This window comes from Diceros bicornis, chromosome 4 (assembly GCF_020826845.1).
Source record: "Diceros bicornis minor isolate mBicDic1 chromosome 4, mDicBic1.mat.cur, whole genome shotgun sequence".
Lineage (NCBI taxonomy): Eukaryota > Metazoa > Chordata > Mammalia > Perissodactyla > Rhinocerotidae > Diceros > Diceros bicornis.
This window is the reverse complement of record NC_080743.1, coordinates 42,221,073-42,233,641: the sequence shown is the minus strand read 5'-3', so window position 1 is coordinate 42,233,641 and position 12,569 is coordinate 42,221,073. Positions and strand designations below refer to the sequence as shown.

The 12,569-nt window shown below is 41.6% G+C and overlaps 1 protein-coding gene across 2 annotated transcripts; it reads right to left on the bottom strand.

The window, feature by feature from the left end:
• Positions 1–376: 376 nt before the first annotated feature.
• TMEM167B (transmembrane protein 167B) lies at positions 377–5,627 on the bottom strand. 2 transcript variants are annotated; one of them, XM_058538700.1, is made up of 3 exons: positions 5,501–5,627; positions 3,396–3,580; positions 377–2,914 (listed from the first exon to the last, which is right to left on the bottom strand). In XM_058538700.1, exons 1-3 carry the CDS (start codon positions 5,508–5,510, stop codon positions 2,714–2,716), a joined length of 396 nt encoding a protein of 131 aa, XP_058394683.1. In that variant the 5' UTR covers positions 5,511–5,627; the 3' UTR covers positions 377–2,713. The 2 variants fall into 2 exon arrangements, with proteins under 2 accessions (XP_058394683.1, XP_058394682.1); XM_058538699.1 differs by having other exon boundaries at positions 377–2,876; positions 3,449–3,580; positions 5,501–5,619.
• Between the last annotated feature and the right edge of the window lie 6,942 nt (positions 5,628–12,569).

Genomic DNA, 12,569 nt, shown 5'->3' with positions numbered 1-12,569 from the left:
TTTTCTGGTTAACCTGATAACCTCATTTGAATGAAGAAGTTTATGGCTGGTAATGGCAGATGATACTTGTATTTTAACAGCAGTAGTAGGTAAAATGTATTGAGGAGTGTTATCTACCTTATTTAATACACAACAAAATTTATTCATATATGAAAAAATATAAGCTGATACATATATCAGCTCCCCCAAAGGAGAAAGCTATACCCTCACAGATTATGAACTATATCATACATTCAGTGACCATCACAAAAGGTTAACAGGAATGATGGTATTCACTAATGTAAACTAAAACGGTATATGTACTATGGGCAGAACCCAGGGGAGTAGTGAATAAAGTTCAATACATTCAGCATGTGACAAATAAAATGGACAAAAATGGTAGGGAAAGAAATTTTATTTTCAAGGATTTGTGCAGACAATGGTGAATAAAAAATTGTATTTCAACTATAAAAAGCTGACTTCATTCCACCCTGGCATATAGGGTTTATGGTGATACCAGTTTGAATCAGAAGAAATATTGCTATCCCCATTCTTCTACTCCTAAAAGACTACCTTAGAGGAACAACTTCCTGCAATTTTCAGTCAAAAATATATGACACATCAACCAAAGTAATGAGTTAAACACGTTTCTCCTCATCTGCTTACATCAAGTCAAGAAATGAAATAAGCTGTGTATTTGTTTCTTACCGTAAATTACCTTCACTCTGCACTTTTTGGTACATTCTGGTATGAAAACATCTCAAAATATAACAATTCACAAGTTTAAGTTAAAATGACCCACCCAGGAGGCTGTAAAAATTGGTTTAAACAACTAGAACTGTGAAATGGAACTAGTGTAAAATATGAAACAGCTCTAAGTACCAAGCTTAGAGACATTAGCCCTATTAGAAAACAAAAGTCATTAAAGCTACAAAATAACAAGTGCAAAACATGCTGAACTTGTATTTCCAGGGAGGGACATTCCCGCTGGCCAACAGGTCCCAAACTCACAACCACAAGCAGAACTCTTTTTTCCCATTCCACTAGATTTCCTTTCTCTCATGTGAAGGATCCTCAGAAATGACAATGGAAAACATATGAATCATTGAAGTTTACCCTGTGGACCAATTCCTGAAGAGATAATAGCCACAACTCTGAGATGATTAGACAAGTAGTGTTTACTTGGTGACTTTCTATACTTCTAAAAACCCTCAAAGCACTACACTGCATATTTCAGAACCTAAACTTCCTAGCAGCTTTTGTTCTTTTGGAGTAAGACAAAAGACAACTTATTGCCACACGGGTCAACCACAGCTACCTTGTCCACGGTCAAGTTTTTACTTTAATGGACAATTCAACTGGTAGACCTATGTCTATGCTTGCTTTTCACAACAATTTAATTTTAGACCAACTCTTTTTTTTTTAAATAGAGAAGTTCTAGGCTTCATAAATGCAATAGTTGATCCTTCTGCAGATATGAGGAGGAGGGAATGGAGAACTCTTCCCTTCAAATGTTGCGTCATCTAAAACGATTGCTCAGGAGTTACCATACTCCATGGAAAAGCCCACCAATCTCAATTGCAAACCTGCTGCCCTTTACTTTAGAAAACACCATTTTATTCATGGATTCTATGAACTGTCCAAACAGTCCAAAATTCGAATTTCTCATGTTCTTATAATACACAGAATTTCCAAGAGACAGCTAAAGAGTACTGCAATATGAAGAAAATTAAGAGTTGGCCAAGAAAAACAAGTAATTAACTAAAAATTGCCATAATAACCCAGATTTAAACAAAGAATAAGTTTGTATCTTGGATAACATGACAAAACTTCCATCTAACATCACAATAAATTCTTATACTAAATGACTTTACTAGTATATGAACATACTAGATTTATTTATTTCTTCTACCCTAACTGCAAATATATTAAACAATTATTTCTTCAATAGTTTCTCTTTCCCATAATGGTGGCATTTAAAACTGAGTAACGGTGTATAGCACTCAGTAATTTAGAAAATATAAAAGGCATTAGGAAAATAGCAACAGTGGATTCATTTTCCATATACCATTTGATGGGGTGAAGTCTCCTTTCGGGGATACTGGTGAATAGAACATATTTTCTGGTCTAAGTTACTGCTCTCTGGTCTCATCACAGACAGATAATTCCCAAACCTTATGTACGCCCAGATTCTCTTGGCAAAACGCTTGAGCTACCAGCACATAGCACAGCTATTTCATCTGTTCTCTTTTTGCAACGGGGACCATGCCAGATGGGTACATGAAAGATACATTTCCAAAGCCAAAACATTTCTTGGCATATATAACTCCTGTTTCCCACCCAGTCCCTCCCCCAATTTGCCAAATCCAAATCAGAGTGAAAAAAAAGTCAAGTCTTGAAAATTATCTCTCCTTCCACGAGGTTTGAACATAGCCCATGTCCTTCCCTAATGAGCTTCAGTTTGAAAAGATCCTGACGAGGAGCTGAAGAACAAAATAGATGACAGGTTTTTAAGCAGGAGGTATGTAATCTTATCACCGAGGGGTGTAATTTATCTGGACATTATATGCTCTCTGCCGAGGACTGATTTACACACAGATCAAAGGAAGTTGCCTTTCTGGAGTCCCCTGAAGCATAAACAATGTTTGTAACCGTGAAGAGTTTTCCCCACATATGGTAGGGGCAGACGCTGTGGTGTCATCCTGGGGACTTGGATGATTTTAGCTGAACTCTCCTACGCTGGGCCCAGGCTCCCGACAGGTTCCTCACCCTTGTCCCCTTGGTTGGCAGTTGGTGAGATGGATGCTTTGGAACTCATTTTATAAACAGGACGTAAAAAGCCATTACAACGCAGGAAATTGCCACAGCAGCATGCAGCCTGGTTCCAATCACAGCGGCTAGTAGACAAAAGTAAAAAGAGAAAAGAAATCACCCCCTGCCCTTTATAGAAGTCCTCATTTTCAAGTTGATATTTTGAAATATCTAGTCACAGATGAAGAGACCTAGCAAGAGTCTCAAGAACCCACTTGACAATGTATTTAAATACTACCCTTAAGCTCTAGGTTTCAAGTCAATATACTGTTTGTTTATATTTTGCCCTATTTTGAAAAAGGACTTAGGTAGGTAGGATTCCAGATGAAGGTGTCCCAAATAAAAAGTAAAAAAGCATCTGAGCTAATGAAATCAGACCTTAAAAGAGACTCCAATGTATCCTTTCCAGGAACTCAGAAAAACTTTCCATTGGGAAAATATTTCTCCCAACAATTCCAGTTCAGCCTAAAATTGTTTAATTTATATACTTTTACTCCGTGGAGAATACTCAAATTACCTTGACACTAAAATAAACAATTATGTAAAAGTGGAACCAAGTACAATCCCAGCCTACCCCACCCAACTTTGGTGCAACTTTGTAGCACCAACTGTCCAGAGATGGCAATCTCTTCCCCTCCCTGTCCAGATATGATCTTACCTTTGTAAAACACACCCCAAACTCCCTTCTTCTCTGATAGCAGCCAGGTTTTGAGACGAGGAACTTTCTTGAAGTAGGCACAGGTGCAAACAAAGAGCAAACCAAACACCAGAATCCCATCCAAGGAGTACACTGTTACAGAATGAAAAGAAAACCTTTGGTGCGAATCTAGCTGGGGACAGGTGATCCCACTTGAGACTTCCGAGGAGAAAAGAGCGTGACTGATATACTATCAAGATGATAACCTCAACTGCAGTATCAACCCCTGACAAGAGAGAACCAAGATCCTAAGACTAACAAGGTTACCTTATTGTTCTCCAAAATTGCTTGTAGACATCCCCCTTAGAATAATTTCACTGCCCACTCCTCTCCCCTTTCAAGAACTACAAATCCTGAGAAGAGTGCATCAGTTGATGCGGAATCAGCCTCCTAGGGATGGCTAGTGCTGGCAATAGGTTGAGAAAGGCATAAGAATCCTTGGAGTCTGAGCTGAGAGAATTAAACACATTCTTATCACTCATGTGATAAAGGAGAGCTAGACATTTAGCCACGTCTCAGATCTGCATCTGTTGGCGAAGAATGTGTTAAGGCAAAAAATAAAGCTTAATGGATATTGCAAGAGTTAGAATCCATATGACTATAATTTTTCCTATGCTTATCTTACTCTTCATGTATGATGCTCAGAACCCAAATTTGTGCCAAAACAACAGGAGATTCTTGTTAACAAAAAAAATTATCTGAGGCTTCAACATAGAATAATTTGGAAAAAAAGCTTTTAATAATTAATTCTATTTCTTATATACGTACACCAAGCTATTTCATGTGCATGTAAGAGCAATGAATCAATGAATCACCTAATTGCAAAAAAAAAGATACTGGACCACAAAAGGGGGAGGGCGACTAAAATTTATTCAGTAATTATTATGTCAGACTGCTCTCTTATTTCCTGGTTCAATGACTACTTCTTCTGGGTGATGTCCCTTCTCCTACTATGTGTAGTAATCTCAGACCTCTGACTGCCCAGAAGACTCCAAAACAATATTTTACATAACTAGCATCTGCCAGTTCTGGACCACTTTATCTCCCTCTCTCCCTCCAGTAAAACTATCTCACAGATAGGTGTCACATAAAAAAGGATCCAGCAAATTAATACATACACTAAGTTTTTATGAAGAATTATACCTTTATGTGCTAGTCTTTTTTTTCCTGTAAGTTTTCATAGACAATGCCAAAATTCACAAGGAGGTGAAATTTGAGTCTTCAGTGCCAGGCTTATGGAGAAGGTACTTTTGAGAAATGCTTTCCCGTGCCCCTCAAATCATACTGCTTAAGAGGCCTCTTCGTTCCTGTAAGACTGACTCTTAAGACCACAAAGGCCCTGCTTCCTGCCCTTCTCTGGAATTCAGAAGTCATGTCTATAAAGTGTTTGAAGAGGCCTGGAAAATTAGGTCAATTAACAAGGAGGCGGCTGTCACATCATTTAGAAGAGGCAGCGTCTAAACCCAACCCTTGCAACACTAGCCAGGGTCTCCAGATGGGATCACCGAGGCAGGACTTGAGAATCAAACAAGAGAAAGCTTCCCAACATTTTATCAAAATAAGAACTTTTTTAGAGTCTACATTCACCCCCAAAAAGTGTGACCCTTGAGATTGTGATTTCTTGGTTCTCCCTGTCCGAAAGTATGAGAACGTAGTGGGCTGAGAGGAGGATCCTCTCTTTTCCTGGTGCTAAAGCAATATTTCAACCCGGACTGGCCTGCCCCAGAGGCTTGTAAGAGCCAGAACGAACTTCTAGGAAGCGGAGAAGGGAAAGCACAGGGTAGGGGCCGAGGACTCGAGGTGTGGGCATGAGAGGTACTGGGGGTTCTAGACAGGCACGGGACGGGAGAACCCGCGGGGGGGGGGGGTAGGGAACGGGAGTTAGGGGCACCGAGAGGCGAAGGGAGGCTGGGCTGGGAGGGGGCGGGGAGAACGGCCACGTCAGTCCCAGCCCCGCCCGCCGTTTCCTCTCGTCCTACACTCCCATCCTCCGCTCTGTGCATTGGCTCTCACCGTTCGTCATGGCGGCTGGGCCCGGGCCTGGCTAAGGGGTCTGGGGTCAGCGGTGGTAGCGGCGAAGGCGGGGTAACCAGCTCCCGCTTGACACTTCCCGATCCGACCGCCGCGACGGGCAAGAGCCGTACTACGCAGGCGCAAGGGCAAAGTGGCGAGCGCCGAACGCAATCAGGAGTGGCTAGCAGATTGCCGAGCCAAGATACCTGCGTGGGTGGTGCTTGGGTGCCTACGTTTGGGTAAGAAAAGCGCTATCCGGAGGCTTCCTGCGTGGCCATGGTAACGAAGTCTCTTCTGGGTGTTCCTGTGGAGTTAGTGCTGGGGCATAACCTGACTTGTTCGCGTCGGTGTGTTTGAAAAGGTTTTGCACTTTATGTTGCGCTGTGGCAGCTGGTGTGTGTGTGTTTTGTGTGTTTGTAAGCAGCAGCCCACCTGCAATGGAGAGGTCTGCGTCCCGCGCTTCCACTTAAGAGAACCCGGGCAGCAGGGGTCAAGAGGCGGCCCCTGCGACCTGCAGGACTGCTCTTGGTGAGCGGCTCTTTTTTACTCCTTAGGGAAATCGGTATAGTTAGGCTGCTTCTGAACTTGCGAAATGAAGTAAGGAACGTTATAACAAAAACAAGCCTCATATTTCATATGATACAGCTCCACATTGTTGGGAAACATTCAGATAATTACGTTTATTTGTATGGATTTTTCTTTAAACTATCAGAGGAGTCTCGATTATCTCCTGTATTTAGTTAATGCTGGGGTCACCTCGGCCGCTTTAACCAGTAATTGGGATATCTCGACAGCGCTTCTCACGACACTTGCACAACTTGACCAAAGATATCGTCAATTTAGTGGTGGGGTGTGGTGGAGACAAAGCCACAGATTCCATTTTGTACATTGAAATCCTCAATTGCACACAACTCGACCTGCTTTATTAGAGTCCGAGCGAAAGTGCGACTCTGACTCCTCCAAGGCTGAAACTTAAGTTTACTAGGCCGCAGTGGTTGACAAGGTCCTAAAGGGACTCTCTGCCCCTCTTGCTGTAGTGCCATCTGCTGGCTGCAGCCTGGTTGATTACGCAGAAGAAAAGCTACCAAAGCGTCCCTCTAGGAGCTGGAGTGGAGAGGGAAGCCAAAAAAGTCTAATGCAGGACAGATTCCTTGCAAAAATATACATAAATGCACAAACAAAAAAACAAGTGGAAAATATACGGGACAAAACCTAAGACAAGGCCAGATATATGCGTGCACATATACGTACAGACAAATCTCCCTGCCCAAAAGAACTGCTCAGGACCACTCAAAACAAAACAAAAATCCCTAATTGTCTTGACCTTTGAACCTTTCATCATTTGTTATCGAAAACAGCATCAGCACTAATATCGTCACTGGCAACTGACTGTTAATTCCCTGTACCAAGGCTGGATTAAGACCCCAAACCATTCTAACCAGGTCCTAAACAAATTCACATTCACTGATTTAGACTGAATCATGTAGCTCATCTTCATCTAAAAAAACCCCTCATCTTTCTTGGACGCTATGGAACTAAGTACATTATCCTCACTCACCTGCACCTAATTCTCTTTAGCCAGGTTCTTCTTCTGCCTAAATATAGATGTTCCTAAGATACCCATACCCTCTTTTTCTCATTATTAACCTCACTTGGTGACCTGTTCTGTTCATGGCTTCAACTACCACCGCTATGCAGAGTTCTTAAGTTAATGTCCACCCAAGCTCCAGTCCTGCATTTCTAACAGATGTTCTTCTGACATCTGAAATGTTTAAAGCCAAACTCATTCCCCTCTGATTTCCCAGTTTCTATGATTAATATTCCTTTTCCCTAATCACTAAATTTAAAATTTGTAAATAATATTTGAGTTAACTCTTGTTTTCAAAATCTCGTTCAAATTGCCTGCTTTTCAATCCTACAGCCATCGCTTTAGTGATTTTACCATTTCAGTCTTCTTTAAGCATCAATTATATCCTCACAACAATGAAACCTTATATTTATATAACATTTTGACATTTTCGAAGAAGCAAACACACCTTGTCATATGATCTTATTTAATCCTCACAACTGCCTTACTATCCCTATTTTAGAGATAAACTGAGGTTTAGGGTAAAGACTGTCCAGTATGACATTCAAACAATAATTCTGGTCTTCTGAACTCAGGACTAGAAAATTTTGCTCCAAACCACAACTGCTGTTTCCTTTAACAGCAACCACTGCCTGCTGAATATATGTCTGTCTCCTTAGCCTGCTATTCAAGGCTTTCCAGCAGCCTTTTCCACTGTTCCCCTATGTGGACTTGAAGCTTCAGCTGTGAAAAGACTATTCTATGTTCTTCAAATGTACTCTTTGCTTTCACATTTTTGTTCATGCCATTTACTCTTTTGGAGAAACTTTATCTCCTCGTTTTGTACTAGATGGAAACTACTCCAATTTTTGTCATGCTCTGAAAGATAAGTCTTTCCTCCCCTGTCACCCTCCGAGTTTAAGAATAAAGTTTAAGGACAAAGAAATCACAGTTGAAGAGCTGGGAAGAGCAATTACTTGGCTAATTATGATTTGAAAGGACAGTGATAGACCACAATTTCTTACTCTGATTAAGCCGTTATTTTGAGCTCTGCTCAGAATTTACCGTTTTCTGTTTCTTCTTTTTCCATATGTCTGTCTCTTTTTTTATTCTTCCTACTCTTTCTTCCCTCTCTTACATTTATTTCCTTCCTTCTTTCTCCCTCTGCCATATTTTTTCTTTTCCAGGTTTTATAAAGTATTTTACCTTTATTATTGAATAAAGTGAATCTCACCAGATTTTTATTTCAAAATTATACCAAGAATTTTATATTTAAAAAAATTATATTCTGGGGGCCGGCCCGGTGGCGCAGGCGGTTAAGTGCGCGCGCTCCGCTGCGGCGGCCCGGGGTTCGCTGGTTCGGATCCCGGGCGCGCACCGACGCACTGCTTGGCAAGCCATGCTGTGGCGGCGTCCCATATAAAGTGGAGGAAGATGGGCACAGATGTTAGCCCAGGGCCGTCTTCCTCAGCAAAAAAAGAGGAGGATTGGCGGATGTTAGCACAGGGCTGATCTCCTCACAAAAAAAAAAAAAAAAAAAAATTATATTCTGTTTTCCTCTGTAAAATTGGGTTGTAATGATTGCTCCTTTCTATGGTTGTTGAAAGATTAAATGAATTACTATTTACAACAATACCTGGAATGAAGTGCTCCGTAAATGTTAGCTATTACTGTTGTTGTTCATTTGTTTAAAAAATATTTACCAATGTCTACTATGTGTTGGGCGCTTTGCTAGATTTTGCAGGAATAAAGGCAAAAATGAGTCCCTGCCCTCAGGGAACAGCTATATTGGGGAAGATAGATCAATAAACACATTTTAGTAGAGCACAGGCATTGCGTATGTAAAGACATTATCTTTGATCTTCACAACTGTTTTGCAGAATAGCTTTTCAATGAGAAATCTGAGGCTGAGAGAAGACACATGGGTGAGATCACATAGCTAGTTAGGATCCAAACCCAGGTCTGTCTGACTTCAAAACTCCCTTCCCCTTGTTATCATACTGCCTCAAATTAGGATGCTGTCCACTGATACTGATGTTTGATGTTTATTCCGAGCATTACTGTTTTTGTTGCCCTGAAAAGCCCCACAGCCTCACATCAGGCCAAAGCCTGGGTCATTGGCTGGTGGGAGATCAAGATTTGGCCACCCTGAAATATATCTCTTTACCTTGATTGTTTTCTCTGAGGGACATTTGACCTCCCCCACTAACTGCCTAAAGAATTTGACATGGTGGCTCCTTCCTGGAACAGATCTTCCATCTGATGGCTGTAATATAATGTAAAATAGATGTTACAATAGGAAAGGCATCAACAAGCCCCTCTTATCAGAAATTCTGTCTCTCTGGCCACATTCTCTGGATGGCCCTGCGAGGAGTTGCCAGACAAACATTTACATTTATAAGGGAAATCTCCATTTGTAAAGGTATCTCCCTCTCTGTCTTGGGAAGAGGGGGGATGACCTCATTTCTAGAAACTTATCAATGTGGAAGGTGAGGTCTTAAATCTGCATAATAACCTTACCCTTGTTTACAGTGCTTTAGTGGTAATCTCCTGTAACTGACACCCCCCACCCCAACATCCTCCTTTGTCTTTAGAAGAAGATGGTATTTAAGATGAGAATTTCTGCTATTGTGTTGAGAAACACAGTGTCCCTGCTTTCTCCCCTGTATACATGTTATTAAACTTGGTATTATTTTCTCCTGCTAACCTGTCTTGTCAATTATTTGGCCAGCCATAAGAACCTTAAGGGAAGGGGCAGAGGGGCATTCTCCCTCTTCCCCCAACAGGCTCTTGCAGCCCAACTGCAAGGAATAATAAATAGAGCCCCACTGGCAGGGGCCTCAGTTCAGACAGTCCTCCCTCAGTTCATTTCAGCCTCCATTGGAGGACGAGTAGTTGTTGCCAAACGTCTGTCAGTCAAGAACAGTGGCCTGTTTGTTAGGGTTGTTGCAGTCCCTGTGCGAACACTAATCAGTCATGGGGACCATGATGATGGCATTCTGGTTTAACCAAAGAGTAAGTTCAGTCCCAAAGGCACAGCTTGCAACAATAGCTTCATTTGAATTACAACGTATTTGAAAAGAGATGTCAAACAGGCATTAGTTTATGCTACAGATATTTGTTCTGGGACTTCTAAGGAATGTGCTGGCCTCTGGGAGCTCAAAGACAATGAGAAACAGACTCTGTTCTTAATAAGTTTAAGATTTAGTAGACAAGATAGGCTCTGTGTATAAGTAACCAGAAAATACAGTAGAAAGGGAGAAGCGTGGAAGGAAAATGAAAACTAAGTGCTGTGAGAGGGTAAAGAAGAAAGTGCTTTCAGCTCAGGAGAGCCCAGGGAAGGCTTTATGGATGAGGAGCAGACCTTTTAGCTGGGCCTGAAAGGCATGTAGCATTTCAATAGAAAGGAAAGGTATTCTAGCGGTAAAGGACTAGAGTGATCAAAATCATAGAGATGGCAAAGTACAAGATAAGTTTGGTGCACAGCACACTCTTCCCTTCCTCCTTCACTGGCTAACTCTTCACTCTCAGATCTCAGCTCAAACCTCACTTGCTCAAGGGAGGCTTCTCTGACCTTCTTGGGTCCCCTTCCCCCATTATAAGCTTCCAGAGCATACAGTATCATTTTATCCCCAGTCCCATAGCAAGTGCTGAACATTTTACAGATGCTTAATAAATATTTGTTGCATGAATAATTGAACACGGCCTTGAGGAACTGGAATGTAGAGTTCATGAAGGAGAATAGCAGAAGATAATGCTGAAAGGTGGGTTCTTGAATAAAAAGAGCTGACACTTATGGAATGTTTACTACATGCCACGTACTACCCAAAGCACCTTATGGGTATTAACATTAACCTTATAAGGTTGGTAACTATTATTATCCCCATCTCACAGATGAAGAAGTGGATGTACTGGGAGGTCAAGTAATTTGTCTCAAAGTGACATATAAGTAGTACAGCTAGGATTTCAAACCCAATTCATCTGACCTCAGAGCCTGCGTGTTTAACCAAGGAGTGTGGACGTTATTTGGTAAATAAACATATGGTTAAGACTGCATAAGATTGTTGTGGAAATTGTGAAAGCCGTTTAAAAAATAATACTACCTCACTAAGCCTCAAACAGGGAGTAGCGCTGCAGAGATCTGTACCCTGGGGTAGAGGGGTGGCAGTGGGGGTAGAGGGTGGGACTGCACAGCTTCTGCCTGGGTTGGGGGTCTGGTTGCTACCTCCTGCCTGCCCTCTCCCATTGTGCCTCAAGCCCACCCCCCAACCTCCTGTTTTCCTCTTTTCTGATAGTCCCCCGATTGCCATTCCTTCCAAATTATTCTCTCATAACTCAGCTCTACTTCTCCCTTCTCTCAGCTTCCCATCTGCCTCTCTGCTGACTCCATTCTTCTCTGAACAGATCTCTTTTGTCATTAATCTTTTCTTTAGAAGCTCGTTCTGCTTTTTTGCTATAAGGCAAGCTTGACTTTTCCTAGCAGTTAGCTAAGTGTCTGATGCAAATTCACAGCCTTAGTCATTCAGTAATCATTTATTCAAAGTCCACTTTCCTTGATCCTACAGCCCAATAAGGCTACTTTCCTCTCTTTGTTTTTCTACCCTTCACTATCCAACTATACACTCATTCCTTAACCTTTTATAATCTGGCTTCCCTTGTCACCATGGCCCTCAAACTATTTTGTCCAGATTATTCTGCCACCTCCTAATTGCCTCCAAGGTCTTTTCTTAAATCTCTTCATCTCTGTGGCACTGAGCACACCTGGCCACTTGCTTTGTTTTGAAATTTCTTCTCTTTGGCTTCCAAAATATATTCTTCCTTCCTCCTCCTCTCTCTTCCTCATCTTTGTCTTTCTTCTTTTATCTTTTGCTACCTCTTGAACCATTCTTTGTCTCTTTTCTGTCTCTTCCTGTACTATTTCTAAGGATCTGCCCTTTGCCTCCCTCCTCTCTCGTCTTTGTTCCTATACGGTCTTTAAACTATCACCTTTGGGTTGATGTCTCCCCTACCATTTTCTCCAGACCTAATTTCTCTGGATTTCCAGGCCGGCACTTCCATCTGTCTTTAGGACATCTCTAGACTCTCCAACTCAGATTGAACTCATTTTCTTCATTCCCCAGTTGCTTTCCTCTTTTTCTTTCCAATTTCTATTTATAGCATTCCATCCATCTGGATGTAAACCTCTCTCTCCCTAGCTCTCACATTCATTCAGACACAAAGTCTTGTAAATTCTCTTCCTAAAGTTCCTTCTTCTTCTTAATTCAGGTTCTAATCATCTCTCATCCTAGGTGGTCTCCCTGCTAAAGTGATCTTTTTTAAAAAGAGAGAGTCATGTGACTCTTCTGCTTAAAGACCTCCCAGGAACTCCGCAGTTTGAAGTTCAGTCTCTGAAGAGAACATTCAAGGTCTTTCACACTCTGAACTCCAGCTTCATTCCAGCCTCATTCACTGCATCCCCACCCAACAAACTTGGCTCTGGCAATCCGCGGGAAACATCTTGTA

Coding starts and splice junctions, on each gene's coding strand:
- TMEM167B (XM_058538700.1), bottom strand. Junction 2,915..3,395: donor TTGCCATCTCTGGACAGTTG/GTGCTACAAAGT, acceptor TATAAAGGGCAG/GGGGTGATTTCTTTTCTCTT.